General features: G+C 48.0%; 1 protein-coding gene across 3 annotated transcripts in view; it reads right to left on the bottom strand.

Moving 5' to 3' along the window:
* The window catches only part of LOC111844734 (dedicator of cytokinesis protein 3-like), a 67,536-nt gene that overhangs the window by 21,109 nt on the left and 20,510 nt on the right, over positions 1-25,917 (bottom strand). The window contains exons 5-22 of one of the 3 annotated variants that reach the window (XM_072713015.1): positions 25,752-25,807; positions 23,093-23,189; positions 12,901-13,049; positions 9,487-9,571; positions 8,972-9,013; positions 8,741-8,871; positions 7,698-7,779; positions 7,247-7,307; positions 6,862-7,009; positions 5,653-5,738; positions 4,949-5,074; positions 2,353-2,477; positions 2,011-2,173; positions 1,596-1,702; positions 1,339-1,510; positions 1,122-1,219; positions 631-714; positions 224-324 (exon numbers count right to left, since the gene is read on the bottom strand). In XM_072713015.1, coding sequence (XP_072569116.1) covers positions 224-324; positions 631-714; positions 1,122-1,219; positions 1,339-1,510; positions 1,596-1,702; positions 2,011-2,173; positions 2,353-2,477; positions 4,949-5,074; positions 5,653-5,738; positions 6,862-7,009; positions 7,247-7,307; positions 7,698-7,779; positions 8,741-8,871; positions 8,972-9,013; positions 9,487-9,571; positions 12,901-13,049; positions 23,093-23,189; positions 25,752-25,807 — 1,913 coding nt within the window. Of the gene's footprint in view, positions 1-223; positions 325-630; positions 715-1,121; positions 1,220-1,338; positions 1,511-1,595; positions 1,703-2,010; positions 2,174-2,352; positions 2,478-4,948; positions 5,075-5,652; positions 5,739-6,861; positions 7,010-7,246; positions 7,308-7,697; positions 7,780-8,740; positions 8,872-8,971; positions 9,014-9,486; positions 9,572-12,900; positions 13,050-13,288; positions 13,493-17,586; positions 17,878-23,092; positions 23,190-25,751; positions 25,808-25,917 lie in introns of those variants that run through there. The other 2 variants (XM_072713017.1, XM_072713016.1) reach the window with 2 other exon arrangements.

Below are 25,917 nucleotides of genomic sequence, written 5' to 3' on the forward strand. Positions count from 1 at the left end.
GTTATTGGTTTGGACACCACAGCCCTTCCTACTTTCAGTGACATTACTGTGCCATATTCTGAGCCCAGCTTTCTGTGGTGCCGTGCTGAAGCCATTTTATCTAGCCCAGGGCATTTTTTTGCGGTGGAAATACATGGAAACAGTGCTGGATTTGGAAAACGTTCGGCACCAGCACCGGCCCTGGGAATATTCCTGCCCTTACTCCCCCTGCCCCCACTCTTACTTGTATGCCACAGCTGAGGAGAAGTGATTGTGGATGTAGTTGTCTGTGACTGTGCGGAAATGGGAGAATCTGCCTTCTCGCAGCAAGTTGATGATGAAAACCTGGGACAGAGAGAAGCCACATGGGCAGACAGCAGACAGTAAGCAGGCCCGCTCCTCTGCTGATAACCCCACGAGTGGGTCCTAATGTCAAGCAGGAAGTTGATTTATACACACGCAAATACAAACTCACTAAGACCATGCACAGAAACTAATACCCAGACTTTTTAAGTTTCTAGTTTGCTCAGAAAGAATAATTACAGCTAATTATTACCCCAATGATCAACTGATTAAAGTTGGAAAAGCGTTTACATTTGTAACCTATACTTTGGTATGATTCTTTGAGGGTATGAATACTGTGTTTCTTACCAGCGACTGGAAAACCGAAGGGCCATATTTGTCAGTGTTATCCTCCAGAATGGAAAACAATGTGTCCAGGATATTTTGCAAAAACTGAAAAACAGAGGCATAGATAAAAGTGATTGAACTTAAATGCTAAATGCTTGGTGCCAACTTCCAATCCTGTATAAACATCCTCAATATAAATGTTAGAACCCTGACTCCCCCGGATTAAGTTCAGTTGTTAAGGCCGAGGCATTAACCCGACACTGGGGGCATTGGGTTGTGTACTGGTTAAGTCCCAGGGGGGCCCTTACATTGTAGCCTTGAATAAAGAGCTTAAGCTGTATTGCTGCAGTAAAATATCCAGCCGTATAAATGGGTGAAGATATTGCTTGAGCTTAGCAACCAAATATAAAAAAGGTGTAAATGTAAACGATGAATTTCTTTGTATGGGGGTTTAGGCACTCTAACGCCGGCTAATTAGCAGTCTGCCCCGCTCCCTGTGTCAGCCCTCTCACCTTGACCAGCTCCTCCCCACTGATGTAGCGCAGCCGCCCCAGGAGATCCATCACTCGATCAGGGTGAGATTTCCAATTAAGCAGGGCCAGGACATCCACTGGGAGCGACACAGATACCAGTACAGGGGTGATGAGGATCCAAACCGTTCTGCGAGGAAACCCCCCCCGCCCCCCCCCCCCAGCGTGTACGAGGCCTGTGAGGCTGCCGGAAGGTTACCGTTCTGCGTCAGCTTGCTGGAGCACAGCTGTGTGGACACCCAGAGCAGCTCCTTGGGGCTGCGCTGGAAGGTGGGGCTGGTGCTGGAGCCAGGACAGGCACTCAGGTCCTCTTTGCAGCAGGGCAGCCCCAGGTAGAGGGCGTGGTTACTGAAGGTCGTGCTCTCGTCACACTGGCGGAATAAGCACTCAGCTTAAGGAAAGACTCGAATCCACGTGCCATTCTCTTATTACTAAAGTGACTGTTGACCTTCTGACCTTATAGACATAGAGTTCATGGCTCTCGTCCGACAGCGTCGTTCCGTCTTCCCTCATGAGCGGCGTGAAGGCAAAGCCAAAAAGCTTCTTTTCACCTTTATCTTTAGCTGTGACAGAGCAAAGCGAAGCCGATAAAGGTCGGCTAAAGGCTCTGCTTGGGAGTCTTACAACCTCCTGATGACACTGTTGACATCCGTGTTCGCTGAATTTAAAAGGACTTTCATCATTCTACACTGCGCTCTTTCACACAGACTAATATTTACTGAAAAATATCAGCACCTTTATTACGGTAGAGTACAAGTGATTTCCCCCAGGGGAAACCAGAAAAGAGCACATTTCTACATCAGTCAAGTGAATGTGACTGAGATGGGATTTATGCACTGAGAATAGTGTACAGTGAAAGAGGGGGTCTCACTGGAGCAGTGGCGTAACTCGAAGCGCAGGTGCGAGCCTCGGAAGCGATCGAAAGGTATGGAGAGTTTCACCATTTCGTTCCAGCGGGGGGCGTTGTTGTGGTAAAACACGAGGGAGCGATGCTCACTGGAGCTGAGCTCCCCACTGCCCTGGCTGATGCAGTCCTGGGGAAGACGTTCAGAGCAGTTCAAAGGTGAGGCATCTCCATCAGGCCCAAAACCCAAATTAAACCATTACAACATAAACAATGGATGTACGTTACGCTTACACCTAGCATTAAAGCCACTTCCATGTTCTGTTGCATCGCTGTCCTTTATATGTACTGCTAGAGTCCAGCACTTACTTTTAGGATTTGTCCATCTGCATACAACACGTAGATAGTGACCTCAATGTTCTTCTGTACACTCTTGCCTCCTTTCTCAAACTCTCCTCGCTCCAAGGTCAGGTACAAGTCATTGCGGATGTCACCTAAAACATAGGGAGATAATGCCATAGACCCAACAAAGAGCCCACGAAACACACCTGCTGTTCCCGCTCTGTATGACTCTACGTAATTACTTTCGCATTATATAATGTCAGCATGGCCCTGGGGGGGGGGGCTGCGCAGCCGTCGACCTCGGACCCCTGGAGGTTTTTTTTCTCCGCGCTGTGGAGTTTTTGGTTCCTCTCCTCTACTGTCTTCTGGCATTTTTCCTTCTTCCTTTTTTTCTGCATCATGAACTATTTAGTGTCTGTGTATTAATATTATAGCAGCACAACTTAGTTAAGTGCCTTCGAGCGACTGTGTTAAAATAAAACAAAAAAAAAGAACTTAATTGAATAATCCTGAATTAAGGTATTAGCAAGGAAGATGGAAAACAATGAAAAACACAATAATCAAATGTGAAACCATCCCAGTAGCAATCAATATATTAATATGATAATGAATATACTTAATTATCTAAAACTAATCAGCTTTTCATGGTCTATTCTGATACCTCCAACAAGACACTCAGGTCTAAGTATAACTAAATTAAAATTATAAGATCCAGTTAGAAATTACAGGCATGAGAGAGAGTCCTCCATTGCCATTTTAGCTGTGGTGCAGCGTGCAATGTCTTACATAATTGGGTACATTTAATTACAGCTACCAGGAAAAGCATCCCAGCTATAAACCATGGAGAGAAGCAAGGTTTATGATGTATCCATCAGATGTCAAGAAAGGAATATATGCGGGATATTCTTCCTAAACTACCATAAAATCACATTCCTGCCTCTCAAAACGTGCTGTCGAATCAATGTCACACGCATAACTCCACCGCTCTCGTCGTCAGTCAGCCTGAACCTGTCAGTGTACAGGACATGTCCAAAAACCCTGCACATCTCAACAGTGTCTCGACTGTTTAGAAAAAAGACAACTTTTCCCCCTTTACTTGAACCTCACCCATCCGTCCATTTTAGTAACATTATCACCTATTTATTTTAGCATTACAAATCCCGTTTAGTCAAAACGAAACTACGTCAAACTGTAACGTTTCTGCAAAATAAGATGAATAATATTTTTGCACATCAGGCTTCCCAGACGTGTAGTGGGCGAAAAGTCTGGTTTATGCATTATGCAACCAACACGGCCCCCTCCTCCAACCACCGTGGGCTCACGGCAGACCTGCACGGGCCAAAAACTGTCAGTTGCCTGCCCCCCAGCCCCCAACTACAGCTCTCACGATCTGGGGAAGCTGCTGACTGGATTCGCGCTTGCTGAAGGTACAGTATGAGTGGTACCAAGCAACGTGAGCAGCGCCGACTGCATTCCTCCCAGGATGCTTGCAGTGTTTGCAAACATAACAGCTCTAGCTTCCCTATCAGGTCTCTGCTTGACAGATAAAAAAGCTACTTTTTTAACATTTGCACATGCAAAATTTCAAACAGCTATAGCATGTGCATACAGTATACTTTATACAAATTCCCACCAAACTCTTAATGAGATGATTTTGAGTGTCTCATGGCTACTGATCTTACCCATTTTTAATATTTTATCACTACTTGTGAATTCCACTGGGAGATGGATACGCCGCTAACAGGCTTTCTGCATTAATATAATCCCAAAATGTTGCCTCAGCTCTGCAACAAGAGGACTCCTGAATGCAAAGCAGCTGGGAAAAAAAAAACTCTCTTTTGTCTGCAGGACCCTTTGTGTTTTATCAAAACAATCCCATCTGTAAACCTGAAAAGGATCGTTTTTGCGTAAAATAAATTGTTGCATTTCTTTCAGCCTGCATTTGCGCATATTAACGCATTTGCGCAGCTACACAGAGCTCTGAAAGGTCACTGACATTGGGTTTGCATTCTACAGACACTTGTCATCTCAGTACATTAATCAATTATGAAGAATCAATTCTTTTCCAATCTAAAGTACAGTAATAGTTCTAAGTTGGCAACTTTACTGCATACAACAGGGAGCTGTACTGGAGTGGAACTGACAACAGATTGTTACATACAGATCAAATGAAACCTTCCACACTGACGGTCACTTGGTATCTTGATACCAAGATAAAACATAGATCTATATTTAACTAGCACTGGCAGACAGGCGCGGCGCTGAATGATGATTAGTTGGGTACAATTTTATTCCTGTACAGCATGTGATAAATGACCGCAAATCAACATCATGCTCTCAGCGCGGTTCCCTTCCCAAATCCATCATATTCGTAGGAAATAACAGCAAGGAGCAAACGCTGAGCCACTCTGCAGACGCGACTTTACAAAAAACGCGGAAACATGGAATGCTTTAACCATGCTTGACATATTAGTGACGCAGACGGTGCCGGAAATGTATTATCGACTATCGGCTTTTCATCCCGGATCTGGACTTGATTTCTCGCGATGGCTGTTTCTGCCCTGAAGCGAGAACAGCTGCTACATCACACGTACCCTACACCCCCCCGCCCCCAGTTCTGTACCTGGCATGATCATCTCTGGGAAGGTGAGCTGGCGGGTGACGCTGATGCCCCGGCTGAGGAGCGCCATGTGCTCGCGGCGGATCTGCTCCATCTCCCCATGCAGGAACTGCAGGGCGATGATCAGGCCTGGAGAGGGTGCGAGAGCAGCAGCGATGTCTGAGGTGCGGCTTTAGCGCACAGCGCCCGTACTGCGGGGAATCGGCGCTGTTTACCCAGCACACAGGACACGGGCATTAGAGGACATTTGTGTGAAAGTGTGAAAAAGGGACGCCAAAAAGGACATTGGAGAAGAAGGGAGAGAGTCTAAGAAATGGCAGAGAGAATCCAAGAGGGAGAGAGGAGAATAAAAGGGGAAAGAGGGCAGAATATAGAGCGACACAAAAACAGCAGCCGATTCGAACAAAGCCACAAAACTGTACCACTGTTTAGTTACAATGTATACAATACAATGTATACAGGATAAGGTGAACAAATACTCAAACACAGGACTCGACCCTGAGTTTAGCGTGTTTTCTAAAAGATCAATTATTGTTGGTTTTGATACTAATGTAATGATGTAATTCCTTTGTAACTAAATGTGACACCCAGCAATACGGGGAAGGAGAGATTGCTGGCCGGGCCCATGGCCCGCAAGCGCCATCCGGGCCGCGGTGTGCTGGGGAGGCCCAGCTTCAGCCACCTGCTTCAGGGCAGGCAGGACGCACCGTGGCTGCAGGGGGCTGCGGACTTGACGCTGGACTTGCGGATGATGCTCTCATGAATCTGCTGCCACTCACTTTCATTGGTGCAACTGTCAAAGCAGAAGGCGAATGAGATCGCAGGCCGCAACAGTACAGCGACGCTGGTATAACTAAACCGCGTGAGTGTTAAATACATAAATATGTAAAAATCTCGTACTTCAGACTATGCGGTTAGCCCAGTGCCGCATCTGGTAAAGGAAGGGGTCACGTACACAATTACATCCTTTTAAGCAACATATTTAGAAAGAAATAACATGATTTGTTGCTTGATCAGCAGGTAAAGACTATACGCATAACTAGCACAGGCTAAATTTCTATGCTATTACTTAACAAGTACAGCTGGCAGTTGGCAAGATTAATGCAGCAGATTCATATAGGCAATCAGTATTATCAACAAACCAAATAATTATATGCAATTAGCTTGATTACCAGAATAATTGTTTCTTCTGTGGGAGACACCTGTGTTTGTCTTTATGTCTGATTCCAGAAAAGGTCTGTGTCAGTGTTTCAGTCTGTTAATAACGTCTAAAATCTTCTTACAGTTCCCTTCAATGCCAAGCATTATATTCCCTGGTAACTGTGCTGCCTCATTAACCTTTTTTTTCTCAGGACGTGATATTTCTGAGCAGACATTTAAGCAGGGTTTGAGCGTCTGGTGAATATGCAACATTTAATGAATGCGTTCCTATGTCATCTCGAGGAGATACTTTAGCAGAGACTTAATGGGACAACAGTGTGGATCTGCTGCTCGTGACTTGGCACAGCCACCAGAATATCAATCTGCTTCTCTGTCTGCTGAGAGGCTGCACATCCCCCACCGCATCCCGTATAAATCCATTACATTCTTTCATATATATTTTATTGCTTGTTACAGGCCTATTAAGATGCCCATTGACTGAAGCTAACGATGTTTTCACATTTTTCTTTTTATATTTAGTTTGGCAGAGGAAAATCAATGAAATTTACTTTATTTTAAATCTCAGGTTAATTTATTGCTACTTTTTGGCTAATGTAAGTTTAATCTTAGAGTATCAGAATATTCTATTGCACTCTCTTATAGGAGAGTAACTTGTTGATAAGTTTATAAGACCTAGAGCATCCCTCCAGAAGAGCAAGACGGAGTCAAATGAAAGGTTTACGAACAATCAGTGTGCGTGGGAAAGCTCCACTCACGTGTAAACTTTGAGAACAAATTCCTTCTCCTCTTTGAGCTCTGATATGGTGTGCAGCACCTCGCTCAGGGCTAAGGCAGCGCAGCCGTGGGGCCGTCGATACTGACCCTGGGCCGGGCCCTTCCTCGAGTCATTCAGCAGCATGCGGCCTGCAGGAAAAAGCCGCCAAGTCCCGTGCGCATTAGCCAGACTCATCCTTCTCATTCTTCCCATGCTTGCTAAGGAGATTCTCATATCCCGGGTCATCCAGGCAGACAGGCAAGCCTCCTATTCTTAATTCCCACATCAATATTCACACCAGTCCAAATATCAATATGTGGATGCCTTAGTATTGTTTGGCAAATAAAAAAGGACAAAGGAGACAATAAACAGAGGGAGCACAATACCAGTTCTTATAATGTGTGCCACAATATAGAGGTCCCTCTTCAGGTCCTTGCTGCTCAAGTCCTGCAAGACAGAAACAAACTCTGTCAAAAATCTGAAATAGAGCAAATGGAAAATGCAGGTGATCAGCAATATTACCATACAGAGAGAGCACAGACGATCAGCAGTATTACCATAAAGAGAGAGCACAGACGATCAGCAGTATTACCATAAAGAGAGAGCACAGACGATCAGCAGTATTACCATAAAGAGAGAGCACAGACGATCAGCAATATTACCATAAAGAGAGAGCACAGACGATCAGCAGTATTACCATAAAGAGAGAGCACAGACGATCAGCAGTATTACCATAAAGAGAGAGCACAGACGATCAGCAGTATTACCATAAAGAGAGAGCACAGACGATCAGCAGTATTACCATAAAGAGAGAGCACAGACGATCAGCAGTATTACCATAAAGAGAGAGCACAGACGATCAGCCTTCTCTGCGTTCTTGGCCCCCCCACTCTTGTTCAGCCGCACCATGAATTTCTCACTAAAAAGATAAAACAAATATGTGCAGGATCTCTGAGCTAGATGGGCACTGACCTGGGGAGAGGATTCCTACCCGCTATATTAGGTGTGTGAGCTTCCCCACATTCATTTAGCATCATTAGAATATCTGCTGCCTATTTTAAGAAAACGGCCTGTCTGCTCTCCGTAGGCTCTTTGCTCTCTCATCTGCAGCTTGAATCTAATGAGAGGCTATTTTCTGGACCAGCCTATTAAAACGATTGGGCAACTGACACAGAAGCTGAAAGCTCAGGACAAATGTTTCCTTATGTCGGGAACTTTTGCACATAAAGACATGCCGAACTGGGTTATTTTTGGATACAAAATCTGAGGCTCCATTCTGCTTATCACCCATGTTCTGGCCCTGCCTACTAATTTGTCATGGTTTCCCAAACGACGGAGTCAAACAAAGGTCCTAGTAGACAGCTGCGTTTGCCATTTTCAGACCGGTGTCAGGATGCATTTCATAAGCTTCTTGCCTGTATGATAGATAGGAGCAAGCAGCTAAGAGACAAACATAAGGCAGATAGAGACACGACTTCCTGTTATCAGCCAAATACCATTGCTGCGACTTCATAATGGTGTAAACTGAAGGTTTAGTTTCTTCCCATACTAGATGTTTGACCTCACTTACAATTTTCCCATACCCAGATATCAACACTTCTGAAACAGAAAACTGCACTCAAGAAAATTCTCACAGCTAAAGCAGCCATATTGATTTCGGTTCCTATATCTTGGCACACATATGCAGCTCCCTTCTAGTCCTCTGGAGAAGGCTTTGCATTAGTTCAGCTCTCAACCTGAGATTAGGCTGAGATATGAGCTTGTCGGCTGCTGTAGTTGACATTATCTGTGCAACACAGAGGTCACTGGAAGAGCTCAGGGAAATCTACCGAGTCTCCTCTATTACCCAGAGAAAACAGTTGCTTTCCCCTCCGTCTCACCTGATCTGCTTGCTCTCCCGGATGTCATACAGAGAGAAGAAGATGTCAACGTCCTCATTGATGGTATTGTGGGTGAAGCTCTTCAGGCTGACCAAGAGGTGGTGTGGCACAGAGACCCGTGCACTGTCATTCTGGAGACAACATTTTAAACAATGTTTCACGCTCAATTATGCCATTTTGTCCCAAGCTGACACCCCACCCCCCGTCCTCTTGGTGTCCATCACTGCTTACCTGGGATGTGCTTTGCTGGACCCGCTGTCGACTGGAAAGGTGCTAAGAACACAAGTGAGGGGGAAACGCATTAACACGCTTCCAGAACTTGCTAAAGTAGATGCCAAACCATCGCGCGAGAACCAAACAGAGCATAAGCAGATGTCAGGGTAATCTCTGAGCTAGAAAGCAATGTTTTCATGCTACACTACATGCCTTTGCATGTATACGGCACAGGTGTCTCCAGACAGTGGCAGAAGACATCTGCTGAGCCTCACGATCCAGGTGCTTGGGTCCCTGGGGAGATTCAACTCCTCTCAGCAGGGTTACGTCACATTCTGCTCCATTCCTCTTAACCAGCTACTATTTCTGTCTACCTCAGAACTTTTCTCTCTGTGACAGAAAATCGTTGCCCTGCCCCCCCCCCCCATCCTGTCCCAAAAATATTTTTTGAGTTGAGTTGAGTTGGTTCAATCTACCCAAGATAAGTCTATGATTGTTTTCTTTACAGTAAAACCCCCTCCATGTTCACGTACCATTTTGTAGAGGTCTGAAACACTGATCTGGTCTGGATCCACCATGACAAACTCCTGTCGGGGTACAAGATCCAGGCCCAGGTGTCTGTTCCCATGAGTACGAGAAAAAGGTATGAGAAAGCACTGCATCAACCATTGACAAGTACACAAGCTAAGCAAGGTAGACTCATGTGACTTGCCTATAACTCAAGCAGCATTTAATAACTAAGAATGCAGTACTTACACTGTTTAGCTATAAATCAAGAAAAATTAAGAACTATTATACAGTAGTTCTCCAGATAAGAATACTCTTTATTGCCTCTTTATTTGCCTTAAAGTTACAAAAGCAGAGCTCTACCTGTCCGCCTGACCATTGCTATTTCATCTGCACCAATGTATCTGTGAGTGCCATACTTCATGAAGGGCAAGCACAGCCAGCAGACAGCTTAAAAACCCCAACATGAGCTTAACATGTGGGCACTTGTGGAAGCAGCATTAGAACATAAGAACATAAGAACTATACAAACGAGAAGAGGCCATTCGGCCCATCGAGCTCGCTTGGGGAGAACTTAACTAATAGCTCAGAGTTGTTAAAATCTTATCTAGCTCTGATTTAAAGGAACCCAAGGATTCAGCTTGCACTATGTTATCAGGAAGACTATTACAGGAGACTACCATACTCTGACTACACGCTGTGTAAAGAAGTGCTTCCTTAAATCCAGTTTGAAATGTTCTCCCGCTACTTTCCACCTATGGCCACGAGTTCTTGTATTTGAACTAATGCTGAAGTAACTATTCGGTTGAACAGCATCCAAACCTGTTAGAATCTTATAGTCCTGGATCATGTCCAGTCTCCTTTGCTTGAGGCTGAACAGATTTAGCTCAACTAACCTTTCCTCGTATGACATTCCTCTAAGACCAGGAATCATTCTTGTGACCCTACGCTGCACCTTTTCTAAGGCCGCTATGTCCTTTTTAAGATATGGTGACCAAACCTGCACACAATATTCTAGGTGAGGTCTCACCAAGGAATTGTATAATCTTAGCATTACCTCCCTTGACTTAAACTCCACACACCTGGAGATATACCTCAACATCCTATTGGCCTTTTTTTATGCTTCCCCGCACTAGCGAGAATGAGACATGGAAGCATCAACATACACACCAAGGTCTTTCTCATAATCAGCTACCTTTATTTCAGTAGGTCCCATAAAATACCTGTACTTTATATTTCTGCTCCCTACATGGAGTACCTTACATTTGTCTATGTTAAATTTCATCTGCCAGGTATCGGCACAGTCTCTAATTAAATCAAGATCCCGCTGTAGCTGCTGAGCCGCTAGTTCAGTATCTGCTACACCACCCACCTTGGTGTCATCTGCAAATTTCACCAGTTTACTGTATATATTGGTGTCTATATCATTTATGTAAATTAGGAACAATAGTGGTCCTAAAATTGAACCCTGCGGTACCCCACTATGAACGCAGGCCCACTGTGACATTGTGCCTCTTATAACTACTCGCTGCTTCCTATCTGTTAACCAGTTATCAATCCAGGTTGCTACAGTTCCTAAAATACCTGTCGCTTTGAGTTTAAGTAAGAGCCTCTTGTGGGGGACAACATCAAAAGCCTTTTGGAAATCTAAGTGGATGACATAATAGGCTTTCTTATCATCAATTTCCTGAGTAGCTTCCTCAAAAAACTCCAACAGATTTGTTAAACAGGATCTACCTCTCCTAAATCCATGCTGGCTATCCCTCAAAATGTTATTTGAGTCCAGGTAATCTACCATTTTCTCTTTGATTATAGCCTCCATAATTTACAAGTTAGACTGATTGGCCTATAGTTTAACAAATTACTTCTATCCCCTTTTTTGAAAATGGGCGTTATGTTGGCATGCTTCCAATCAGAAGGTACCACACCTTCAGATAAGAATTTCTACAGCTCTGCCAGGGTGCCACCCATCAGCAAGTATCCCACATGTCCTGTCATCATTTGCAGAATGCTTATCTAACATTGCTCTTGTGACAAAAACACAGAAGCTGTTTTAGAGTTAAGAACCCTGTTATAAGACTCAATAATTATATGCTTTGTCTTGAGTTTTATGGACTACGGACTGACGCTATCAGAAGGGAGATTAAAAAAAAAAACGTATTGTAACAGTCAGAATTTTACTGCTTTAATTTCGATCCAGTGTGGTACTAAGACATAATATCTCTCATAGAGTACATCAGGTAGTAACTGCGGATCCATTATTATATGGTACGACCTTTCACAAAGATTTAAGTAAAACATTGTTTTAATTTTGTCAAATGTGTTTGTTTTACTATCTCTGAGTGTGTGTGTGTGTGTGTGTGTGTGGGTGCATGTCTGTTCCCTTGTGGAGCTGGGCTATGTGTATATATTTGGGTTTGTGCATGTGTGTATCTGCATGAATGTGTGGGAGCGATTGCTCCTGGGAGACTGAACACAGAGACTGTAAAAATCAAAACAGGTCTGCAAGGCAATGGCTTGTCTGTATCAGAACCTCCCACTCCTGGTTCCAGCAGCCCACTGCCTACATTCCTCATCATTTTGACTGAGCTTTTAATTAAACGAAACAACCTTTGATGGGGATGATTGAATGGAGCATATGATTCACAATGGACTCATGTGCACTTTAAATTTGAATTGCGTGAAAGTTGTGTTGAAAATCCATCCATCCATCCATCATCTGTACCTCCTTGTCCTATCAGGATGGTGGGGGACCCGGAGCCTATTCCTGAGGCTATAGCCACAAGGCAGGGAACAACCCAGGATGGGGTGCCAACCCATCACAGAAAAATGACTATAATGGCAAAAATATACATACAACATACTTTTCCCTATCAAATCAACGGCACATGTGTTACATCAATGAAGCAAAGGTTACAAGACTGCTAAACGGAGTAGAAACTGGGCTTTCCCAGGACCATAAGTCATAAGCGAGGATGTGGGTCTGATCCCCATAACACAGTAACAGCAATCTAATGTGGCCCAGAAAATGCTAATTCGTCTGGGAGGCTGCACTGCACTGGTGGCATGATCGCATCCCCAGCTCTCACTGCTGGGCAGGACTGACAGGGACTGGGAAGCAGTCCTGCGAGGGAATACGGCGAGCTGGTCAGTCCCAGTCAGGAGGCAATCGTTTAAACAAATAAAGCAACATTGCCTAGCAATGCTCCACATAATTGTTCAATATACGGGTGACTGAAACATGATTCAGATCTTTAGGGAGTCCTTAAATACTTTAATGTGATACTTCAATCAAAGACTAATTGACTAATTAATTGGGAGCCGAAATGGAACCTGCTGTACTACAAAGTGGGCTGCCAGGACCCGGATGGGGAAACTCTGCTCTGCAAACCAAAGAAGCACATGAGAGTCAGAATGTGAAACGTGGCACAGAATCTTACTCATTCCCCCAGTCCAGACGTATGGTGGCATGCCTCTTGACTTCATGGACCTGGTCCTGGGTCAGGTGACCAGATAGCAGCTGTCGCCGCAGGTCAATCAGCTCATTCATGACGTGCCGCAGTTTGTAGAACAGGTCAGTCTTGTGTTTCTGTAGGGAAAAAAACGTCATTGACCTCAAATTTCAGGTAGTTACCTGGCAGAGGTTGGTACAATCGTGGGTACAAACAGCACCGGCATTTTCATGCCATGCCCTACTTCCGCTGTGTGCTTACGGGAAACCATCAGGAAAATGTTAAGGTCATAATCCAATTTAAAGCAGCATTTAGAAGCTCCGCAGAGGCACACATTCTTCAGCATGAGGGAACCACAGAATAACACGTCGCTTACCATCCATTCCCCAGTCGTTTTTTCCTGATACCACGTGACTTGCAAAGCTAACTGATCTAGGCATCACTCGTTCATACAGACAGTCACCGCAGCGATACGAACACCATCCCTTGAGATACAATAGCTGCCCTCCTCGGATTTGAACCTGCAAGCATCTGGTAAGAAATGCAGATGCTTAATTACTCTCTGCTTTAGCTTTGCGGGGAAGCAAGTGAGTCACTGGGTTGCAGCGCTCAGTATGACTCACAGCCTCGCTGTGTTTACAGTGACTCACAGCTTCGGAGCGAGCCGCTGCATCCGCGTGCTTCTTCCGAAGGCTGCTCGAGATGAAACCAACGCATTTCAAGGTCCTTCACAATCAGCTTCATTCCCGTTAAAGTCGAATTCTCACACGAGTATTAAAACCAAGCAACATCAGGCATGGATGACATTGTGCAAGTAGCTCAATGACTGAGGTATGAAACGCACAAGGTTTTTAGCAGTCATCCTCTTACATAACCCCCAGAAAGGCTAGTTTTGCATTGCAGAGTAAATGAAATCTAATGGCAAGACGACTGTTCCCGAGATTAAACAGCTCCACACGGGATACATCCTAAAAATGACGGCACTGCTGTAAACATGTATTTATATATGCATAAAATACAATAGTGCATAGTGAAGCACATACTGATCCAGGACTCCAGCAGAGAGGCATACATCAGTGAAACTCAGAAAATACGGGTAATAACTCATGACCCTCCGAACTGACTGTTTGTGTTTAACACACAGACTATTAGAATTTAATGAAAATCATCTGCTTTTCAATGGTCCCTTTTTTAGGTATAAGTAACAGCAACATAGAAATACAGGCTTTTCAGACTCACACTAACTTTGTAAAAAAAAAAAGAAAATCACATCTGAACAAAGATATTTCTTTCGTAAACTTGGTATTCAGACATCAACTACCTACACCTGTTCAATAAAACTGTTAAACCCTTTCCAGCCTTTATTATTGTTTTATAGTGCTGTTCTAGATCTCTGCAAATGTTTAATTAAAAATAACTAATTTTAACCACTTTTTAGGGAGCGGAGACTCATTCATTAACAATAATCATGCAAATTTCCCTGATGCACTAAAATCTGATCTACATGGATGAAAATCCACAAGATGGCTGGCGTTTCACAGCCTGATCGTTACCCTGCTGGTGCGCTGCCTGGATCTTTTCTACGGGATATTTCAGGATGGTGCATTGAGAGTTAGCTGTAGGCTTTCTATTTTATTTTTGGTTACAGAATTCTGAACTGTTTTTATTATTTTATTTGCAAGATTCTAAAAGTTCCCATGACGCACGGAACAATCACAAAAATAAAGTACACTACACAGCTGGGTAACAACCAATTAGTATTTTTTGCCCCATTTTTCTCCTCAACATTAGTTGTGTCCATTTCTGTGGCTAACAGGCGAGCAGAGCATTCGCGCCTGCCAGGAAGCAGATGAGCCCCTGATTCACGCCCCTGTAACAGTTCTGCTCCCTCTTTGTGCAGTGAATCACTGGTTGTCACGCCAAAGCCGTGAGGAGTGATGTAATCTCGCCACTGGCAAAAGCCTCCGAGGCACCTAAAGACATATCAGATTTGCTTCCTTGCCGGCAGCTGAGGTACGAGAACCAGTTAGCCCCTCCCTCTGAAAAACAGTGTCAAATTCTGGCAACAGGGGGCTCGTACTCGCACATGGTGAACGACACTCCGGCTCCTGAAGCCTGGCAAACGTGCGTGATTGGCAGGTGAAATACTGATGGTTTCAACCAATCCAAACTCACAAGCCTGACACCCTGCCTGTCGCAAAGAGATGCCTTATTACGCCGATCACACTGCTGTCCACACTGGGCCGCTGTCTTCATGGCATAGAAGTATCACCCCACTATCAATTAACAGTCAAATGTGAGATAAGGACACCTATTAGATAAAGACATTTAAAAGTAATAGGTGCTGGTCAGGATATAGACACTTAAAGCAACACACAGCTGGCCATACTCCAGCCACCCCCAGGCCCCCCAGGAAGCACAGCCCCACTCCCCATTTGCAATCACATGACATTATATATACCCACCACATGCAACACAGCGACTGCCCTCTCACCTGGACTGATTACTGACCTGTAGTGCCAGTGTGATACTAACAACCATTTAATGAAAGATGGCTGTGAGCAGGGGTGTCGGAAATGGGGGGGGGCGGCAATATATCCGCAGACATAAATAATTAAGAGCGCGTCCCGTATGTTTCATTGTGAATCTGCGCACAACTGAGGGGCATGAAACCTAACGAAGACTGTAGTTATGCATCAGACAAAATCATTTTTATCATATGGATCAGTTATTTTTTTTAGTTAAGCGATGTTTAGTTGTGAAACAGAACCCTAAACAGTGTTAGTCTTTTTTTGTGGTTTTAAGTGATGAAATCTTTCTATTTCTGAAATGAATTTAAAAATGTTTCTTACATCTAATATTTTGACGATGTGACCATTGCATGTGTGCCCACTGCAATTTTGCCACCCCCGCTGCTGACGAAGATTTCGCCCCCCTCAGTGTCAAACTCCTTCCAATGCCACTGGTTGAAAGGGAAATAAAAACAGTGACTTTGGATTCCAGAGCTCATAATGACACGCCTGTGTATGACATGTCTGTGAATGTCATGCATGCGTATGACATGCCTGTGTTTGCCATGCCTGCGTATGACGTGCCTGTGTTTGTCATGCCTGCGTATGACGTGCCTGTGTTTGTCATGCCTGCGTATGACGTGCCTGTGTTTGTCATGCCTGTGTATGTCGTGCCTGTGTTTGTCATGACTGCGTATGACATGCCTGTGTTTGTCGTGCCTGCGTATGACGTGCCTGTGTTTGTCGTGCCTGCGTATGACGTGCCTGTGTTTGTCATGCCTGTGTATGTCGTGCCTGTGTTTGTCATGACTGCGTATGTCATGCCTGTGTTTGTCATGACTGCGTATGACATGCCTGTGTTTGTCATGCCTGCGTATGACGTGCCTGTGTTTGTCATGCCTGCGTATGACATGCCTGTGTTTGTCATGCCTGTGTATGTCATGCCTGTGTTTGTCATGACTGTGTATGACTTGCCTGTGTTTGTCATGCTTGCGTATGACCTTCCTGCTTATGACATGCCTGTGTTTGTCATGCCTGCGTATGACGTGCCTGTGTTTGTCATGCCTGTGTATGACGTGCCTGTGTTTGTCATGCCTGCGTATGACATGCCTGCTTATGACGTGCCTGTGTTTGTTATGCCTGCGTTTGTCATGCCTGCATATGACATGGCTGTGTATGACGTGCCTATGTTTGTCATGCCTGCGTATGACATGCCTGTGTTAGTCATGCCTGCGTATAACATGCCTGCGTATGACGTGCCTGTGTTTGTCATGCCTGCATATGACATGCCTGTGTTTGTCATGCCTGCGTATGACATGCCTGTGTTAGTCATGCCTGCGTATAACATGCCTGCGTATGACGTGCCTGTGTTTGTCATGCCTGCATATGACGTGCCTGTGTTTGTCATGCCTGCATATGACGTGCCTGTGTTTGTCATGCCTGCGTATGACGTGCCTGTGTTAGTCATGCCTGCGTATAACATGCCTGCGTATGACGTGCCTGTGTTTGTCATGCCTGCATATGACATGTGCACTTCTGCTCTTTTTACAGGCCACAAATTCAGACTAATCTCACCACATCAAACAGCAATAGCACTGATGCCAGTCCTCAGCATAGCTACCATGACTGCATGCACAAACAACAAAAAATTAAGTAAAACAACTTGGTATACAATTAACAACATTTATTGAGAGTACTTAATGGCCTTTATTCCCAAATTCCCTCCATTTAGATCCAAATTGTTTCAAATCGGAATTTGCTGCATTGTCATGCAATCGGGAAATTGCATAACATATATCCAGGCCCAAAAATATGTCAAAGCAATAAGTAAAAAAGTGAGCTGAACTCAAGCACTGTGCATTTAAAAATAGGCATGCACCATGTACTCCTAATATCCGGGAGAAAAACGCCAAGGGAGACCTGCTAAGCTGCTAAAGGGGCTAGATCAACAAGTAAAACGCACAGCCCATCATAGCTATACATAACATCGCCAGTCACTGAGCCCCCCCCCCCCCCAGTCCCCACCCCCACCGCCCACCAGAAAACCAAACGGCAGCTTCATCTAACGAAGCATCTCGTGCTGGTCACAAAGTGCTCCATCTAGACATCTTTCCTTCTCTGCATTTTCGCAAACTGCATCAAAATCCTTTTTTTCGGTACTTACAGTCTCACAGCGACTTGGTTCCAAAATCTTCAACAACCTAGACAAGTGACCGAATTTATGGGCTTGTGACCAGCTGAGGGGGAGTAATGTCTTGTGAGACAGCTCTCTGATGCTGCTGTGAAGTCCATCGGCTTGCCCTCTGCTGCCCCCAACTCATTCTCTGCCTCTTCCTCTAAGAGAGGTGTCTTCAGCAACGTACAGACTGAAAACCAAAAGCATCTTCTGTAACAGTCTCTCCCACAATCTGTGTGCTGCAGTTACCTAACTGCCATTGTGTGAGGCTTTCACCAGCCTGCCCACACAGCCTCCCCCTGCTGTGTCAGTGGCAGAGCTGCAGAGAGCTCTGGGAACACACAATTGGTCGGAAGTGGTGCCAGTCATGAGTGCTGTGCCATACCTCCCATCTTATTTCTGCACTCTTCCCTGACCTGGATAGACAGCTACTGTAACTGCAAAGTGAACATAACTGTAGTTTCGGCCCTTGCAGGAACCCATATTGTCAAAAACCTACCATGACATCTAGAAAGACAGCAGCTTTACATTCTCACACTACGTATCCTGACTGATGACTGATCATTGGCAAATCATCTGGAGACCAGCAGAATAAGGATTAGAGAAAAAAGGCCCAGCTGTGACCTTTATGAAGACAACAGACCCCCCCCCCCACACTAAATAATATGAATTATGAAACCAGAAAAGATTCATTTTCATGAAAAGATTAAAATAAATGATACAAAAGTGAGGATCAAAATATATCATTTTAAAAATATAATAATTCTTGAGAAACAAAAACACTAAAATCAAGAAACAAAAACTCTTCCAATCAGATACATACCAAAACCTGTAATAGAATTATTACAGTTATTACGTCGAATTTTAAGCAAATTATAAAATTCAGTCGCATGCTAATAAAGCTTTCCATACTGAATACTGCTCACTCTGACGCCCGGCCCCTTACACTGACATCCCACCCCTTACACTGACATCCCGCCCCTTACACTGACATCCCACCCCTTACACTGACATCCCGCCCCTTACACTGACATCCCACCCCTTACACTGACGCCCGGCCCCTCACTATGACGCCCGGCCCCTTACACTGACATCCCACCCCTTACACTGACATCCCACCCCTTACACTGACGCCCGGCCCCTTACACTGACATCCCACCCCTTACACTGACATCCCACCCCTTACACTGACGCCCGGCCCCTTACACTGACATCCCACCCCTTACACTGACATCCCACCCCTTACACTGACGCCCGCCCCCTCACTCTGACGCCCGGCCCCTTACACTGACGCCCGGCCCCTCACACTGACGCCCGGCCCCTTACACTGACGCCCGCCCCCTTACTCTGACGCCTGGCCCCTTACTCTGACGCCCGCCCCCTTACTCTGACGCCCGGCCCCTCACACTGATGCCCGCCCCCTCTCACTGACGCCCGTACCCTCACTCTGACGCCCAGCCCCTTACACTGACGCCCGGCCCCATACACTCATGCCCGCCCCCTCTCTCTGACGACCGCCCCCTCACTCTGACGCCCGGCCCCTTACACTCATGCCCGCCCCCTCACTCTGACGCCCGCCCCCTCACTCTGACGCCCGGCCCCTTACACTCATGCCCGCCCCCTCACTCTGACGCCCGCCCCCTCACTCTGACGCCCGGCCCCTTACACTCATGCCCGCCCCCTCACTCTGACGCCCGGCCCCTTACACTGACATCCCACCCCTTACACTGACATCCCACCCCTTACACTGACGCCTGATCCCACCCTCTGACACCCGTCCCCTCTCACTGACGCCCGCCCCCTTACTCTGACGCCCGGCCCCTCACTCTGACGCCCGCCCCCTTACTCTGACGCCCGGCCCCTCTCACTGACGCCCGCCCCCTTACTCTGACGCCCGGCCCCTCACTCTGACGCCCGCCCCCTTACTCTGACGCCCGGCCCCTCTCACTGACGCCCGGCCCCTCTCACTGACGCCCGGCCCCTTACACTGACATCCAGCCCCCTTACACTGACATCCCACCCCTTACACTGACGCCCGGCCCCTTACACTCATGCCCGCCCCCTCTCTCTGACGCCCACCCCCTCACTCTGACGCCCGGTCCCTTACACTGACATCCCACCCCTTACACTGACACCCGCCCCCTTACTCTGACGCCCGCCCCCTCTCACTGACGCCCACCCCCTTACACTGACGCCCGGCCCCTTACACTCATGCCCGCCCCCTCTCTTTGACGCCCGCCCCCTCACTCTGACGCCTGGTCCCTTACACTGACATCCGGCCCCTTACACTGACGCCCGGTCCTTCACTCTGACGCCCGGCCCCTTACACTGACGCCCAGCCCCTTACACTGACGCCCGCCCCCTTACACTGACGCCCGGCCCCTTACTCTGACGCCCGCCCCCTTACTCTGACGCCCGCACCCTCACTCTGACGCCCAGCCCCTTACACTGACGCCCGCCCCCTTACTCTGACGCCCGGCCCCTTACTCTGACGCCCGCCCCCTTACTCTGACGCCCGGCTCCTCACACTGACGCCCGGCCCCTGACACTGACGCCCGCCCCCTTACTCTGACGCCCGGCCCCTTACTCTGACGCCCGCCCCCTCACACTGACGCCCGGCCCCTGACACTGACGCCCACCCCCTTACTCTGACGCCCAGCCCCTTACACTGACGCCCGGCCCCTTGCACTCATGGCCGCCCCCTCTCTCTGACGCCCGCCCCCTCACTCTGACGCCCGGTCCCTTACACTCATGCCCGCCCCCTCACTCTGACGCCCGGTCCCTTACACTGACATCCAGCCCCTTACACTCACGCCCGCACCCTCAATCTGATGCCCGTCCCCTCACTCTGACGCCCGGCCCCTTACACTCATGCCCGCCCCCTCACTCTGACGCCCGGTCCCTCACACTGACGCCCGGTCCTTCACTCTGACGCCCGCCCCTTCACTCTGACGCCCGTCCCCTCACTCTGAAGCCCGACCCCTTACACTGACATCCCACCCCTTACACTGACGCCCGGCCTCTTACACTGACACCCGGCCCCTTACACTGACATCCCACCCCTTACACTGACGCCCGGCCCCTTACACTGACATCCCGCCCCTCACTCTGACGCCTGGCCCCTTACACTGACATCCCACCCCCTTACACTCATGCCTGCCCCCTCTCTCAGACGCCCACCCCCTTACGCTGACGCCCCATCCCTTACGCTGACGCCCGCCCCCTTACGCTGACGCCCGGCCCCTTACGCTCACGCCCGCCCCCTCACTCTGACGCCCGCCCCCTCACTCTGACGCCCGGCCCCTTATACTCATGCCCACCCCCTCACTCTGACGCCCGGCCCCTTACACTCATGCCCGCCCCCTCACTCTGACGCCCGGCCCCTTACACTGACATCCCACCCCTTACACTGACACCCGCCCCCTTACTCTGACGCCCGCCCCCTCTCACTGACGCCCACCCCCTCACTCTGACGCCCGCCCTCTTACACTGACGCCCGGCCCCTTACACTCATGCCCGCCCCCTCTCTTTGACGCCCGCCCCCTCACTCTGACGCCTGGTCCCTTACACTGACATCCGGCCCCTTACACTGACACCCGGTCCTTCACTCTGACGCCCAGCCCCTTACACTGACGCCCAGCCCCTTACACTGACGCCCGCCCCCTTACACTGACGCCCGGCCCCTTACTCTGACGCCCGCCCCCTTACTCTGATGCCCGCACCCTCACTCTGACGCCCAGCCCCTTACACTGACGCCCGCCCCCTTACTCTGACGCCCGGCCCCTCACTCTGACGCCCGGCCCCTCACACTGACGCCCGGCCCCTGACACTGACGCCCGCCCCCTTACTCTGACGCCCGGCCCCTTACTCTGACGCCCGCCCCCTCTCACTGACGCCCGTACCCTCACTCTGACGCCCAGCCCCTTACACTGACGCCCGGCCCCTTACACTCATGGCCGCCCCCTCTCTCTGACGCCCGCCCCCTCACTCTGACGCCCGGTCCCTTACACTCATGCCCGCCCCCTCACTCTGACGCCCGGTCCCTTACACTGACATCCAGCCCCTTACACTCACGCCCGCACCCTCAATCTGATGCCCGTCCCCTCACTCTGACGCCCGGTCCCTTACACTCATGCCCGCCCCCTCACTCTGACGCCCGGTCCCTCACACTGACGCCCGGTCCTTCACTCTGACGCCCGCCCCTTCACTCTGACGCCCGTCCCCTCACTCTGAAGCCCGACCCCTTACACTGACATCCCACCCCTTACACTGACGCCCGGCCTCTTACACTGACACCCGGCCCCTTACACTGACATCCCACCCCTTACACTGACGCCCGGCCCCTTACACTGACATCCCGCCCCTCACTCTGACGCCTGGCCCCTTACACTGACATCCCACCCCCTTACACTCATGCCCGCCCCCTCTCTCAGACGCCCACCCCCTTACGCTGACGCCCCATCCCTTACGCTGACGCCCGGCCCCTTACGCTGACGCCCGGCCCCTTACGCTGACGCCCGGCCCCTTACGCTCACGCCCTCCCTCTTACGCTGACGCCTGGCCCCTTACGCTCACGCCCGCCCTCTTACGCTGACGCCCGGCCCCTTACGCTCACGCCCGGTCCCTTACGCTGACGCCCGGCCCCTTACGCTCACGCCCTCCCTCTTACGCTGACGCCCGGCCCCTTACGCTCACGCCCGCCCTCTTACGCTGACGCCCGGCCCCTTACGCTCACGCCCGGTCCCTCACTCTGACGCCCGCCCCCTTACTCTGACGCCCGCCCCCTCACTCTGACGCCCGATCCCTTACGCTGACGCCTGCCCCCTTACGCTGACGCCCCGTCCCTTATGCTGACGCCCGCCCCCTTACACTGACGCCCGGTCCCTCACTCTGACGCCCGGCCCCTTACGCTGACGCCCGGCCCATGGGCACCTGCAGTCCACAGCTCCACACACACACCCTGTAAAGCAATCGGAGATCAGCGTCTCCACACACCAGCCTGCCCGAACCTTCTCTGAGGTTACAGGACATCCCATTCCACCATGCAAAGAATTATTTCACTGTGACAAACAGAGACCATTGATGCGGCAGCAGCTCTCTCTAGCCTCCTAGAATGGCAGCCCCCCCACAGGGATCTATGTGCCATTGCTAATCTATTATTTTTTCTCATTCTCAGAGAACAGAAAAACAGAGCTTAGCTTAAACAATCATTGTAACAGAATGCACTTTGGACGCGAGTTACCGGACAGTGTCGTCATGCAACGATTTATTAAACGCATTCCTAAGCTTAGTTCTGATCCTCTTTATGTAGAATGCCTCTGGAGACAAGGGTCCCTTCATCTCTAACCACATCCAGAAAACCACCATCCTGGTTTTGCTGTATAACCCTAATGAAATGGTATCAGGCGTACTCACATAGCTACTGCCAATGTTACAGGCCTTGCAGCAATAGGACCAGCTCTATGGCCTGCTCTGTACCTAAAGCATTACTCACCACATACAGCTGTTTCCACAAGACGGCCCACTCCTGCAGGGCTGCAGTCACCTCTGTGACAATGGGGTCTTCTAGGGGCACGACTATCTCATTTGGCCTATAATTACAAAGAGAAAAAATACCCTTTAACAAAAGCAAAAAATCCAAGAAAAAATATTCTCTCATCCCTTGCTAACAGGTTATTAATGATAACTCCTGGAACAAACAAATTATAGAGCATAACTAAATTAGTTGTACTTAAGATATGCATGACATGAATCAGCACAACATGCATCGCAATGCAAATAACGTACCACCATCGTGCCTTGATCGTATCCAATATCTGTTATATACCTGTACAGCGGCGGGTGGCAAGGGCACACAAGGGAAACACAGGCGTGTTCTCCGGAGATTTCTAGGTGGTCACGGACCAACATGACCCACTGGAAACCAACAACATGCGAGGAATCTATCTGGTTTTCCCTCTGGTGTCTATTGTCAAGTGGGGAATTCTAACCTGGCACCACCTCAATGCAACACGGGTTCTCCACTCCACCATTTTCTACCATTTTTGCCTTTTCTCACACTTTTATTTCCCAGTCATTTTCTTGTTATGTTTTGGGTTTTTTTTTCGTACACTTAAGCAGAATTCATTCCCATCCCTGCGTTAACCACTTTTATTTATTTAAATGCAATTTAAACAAATTAGATTTTTACAAACCAACAACAGTTACAAACCACTGTATAGTATATCGTGCTTGTATGTTTGTGGCTCTGGCGGTGAGGATGGTGTGACTGTCACCAGAAGATCACTGGTTTAAATCCCCTGGCCAGCAGAGTGACTTTACCACTAGAGCCCCTAACCCCATAGCCTCCTCTGACCCTGCTATCCCAGCTGTCTGTTCCTTTGGGTAAAAGCATAAATAAAATGAAAGGTACTAAGCAGACAGGCACCATATTACCAGTCAAGTGAAGAGCATAGTGGCACACAATTATTTTGGATTCTCTTTACTGGCTGAAACTCTGGCCAATGACTTTTCATTTACTTGAAGGGATCAAGTACTGTGGAACAGATCAAAAATGATCCCACTCCTCTTATTGTTCAACTCCCTGCATCCTTTTTTTAACTTTTTGATTTTTATTTTTTGGGTGGCACAGTGGGTAGTACTGTTGTCTCATACATCTGCATTTGAGTCTTGAACCCCAGCTCTGCGTGTGTGTAGAGTTTGCATGTTCACCCTGTGTTGTCATGCGGTTTCCCCTCACAGTCCAAAAACATCCATCCATCCATTTTCTGAAACCATTGTCCTATTCAGGGTCGCAGGGGGTCCGGAGCCAATCCCGAAGGCTATGGGCGCAAGGCAGGGAATAACCTAGGATGGGGCAACAATCTATCTCAGGGCACACTCACACACCAGGCACTCACACTCACACACCAGTCACTCACACACCAGTCATTCACACTCACACACCAGGCACTCGCAATCACACTTGCACACCAGTCACTCACACACCAGTTACTTACACACCAGTTACTCACACACCATTCACTCACACACATACACAGTCACTCACCCTCACACATTATTTACTCACACTCACACACCAGTCAGTCACACACCATTCACTCACACACACACACACACACACACACCATTCACTCATACAGCATTCACTCACACACCAGTCACTTGCAGACCATTCACTCACACACCAGTCACTGACAGACCATTCACTCACACACCAGGCACTCGCACTCACACTCACACACCAGTTACTCACACTCACACACCAGTCACTCACACACCAGGCACTCACAATCACACTTGCACACCAGTTACTCACACACCAGTTACTCACACACCATTCAGTCACACACATACACCAGTCAGTCACACACCATTCACTCACACACACACACACCATTCACTCATACACCATTCACTCACACACCAGTCACTGGCAGACCATTCAGTCACACACATATACAGTCACTCACACTCACACATTATTCACTCACACTCACACACCAGTCAGTCACACACCATTCACTCTCACACACACCATTCACTCATACACCATTCACTCACACATCATTTACTCTCACTCACACACCATTCACTCACACACCAGGCACTCACACTCACACACCAGTCATTCACACACCAGTTACTCACACTCACACACCATTCACTCACACACCAGTCACTGACAGACCATTCACACATATACCATTCACTCACACTCACACACCAGTCACTCACACACCAGTCACTGACAGACCATTCACTCACACACCATTCACTCACACACATACACAGTCACTTACACTCACACATTATTCACTCACACACCAGTCAGTCACACACACACCATTCACTCATACACCATTCACTCACACATCATTCACTGACACTCACACACCATTCACTCACACTCCATTCACTCACACTCACACACCATTCACTCACACATAATTCACTCACACTCACACACTACTACATGTCAGTACATGGACCCATGAGAGACTCTAATGCTGGTCTGCAGAGGTGGGAGGCAACCGTGCTAACCAATGCACCATACTACAGTCAGGGATTCATAAAAAATATTCATGTTACTTAGGGTTACTTTATGTTATTTAGGGTTAATTATTTAAGCTTATTTAGTGAAAAGTACTCACCCTCTGTTAGAGACAACTGCTTTCTTCAAATGTATGTAGTTAGCTGGGAAGACACCCTGCAGAAATAAAACAAGAGTCATTTCTGTTTTTCAATTTTTACTCCCTGCAGACGACCACAGCTCTCGCTTTCTCTTCACAGATATAAAAAAGCTTGGCCTTGTAACAG

Source organism: Paramormyrops kingsleyae, chromosome 6 (genome assembly GCF_048594095.1).
Source record: "Paramormyrops kingsleyae isolate MSU_618 chromosome 6, PKINGS_0.4, whole genome shotgun sequence".
Classification (NCBI taxonomy): domain Eukaryota; kingdom Metazoa; phylum Chordata; class Actinopteri; order Osteoglossiformes; family Mormyridae; genus Paramormyrops; species Paramormyrops kingsleyae.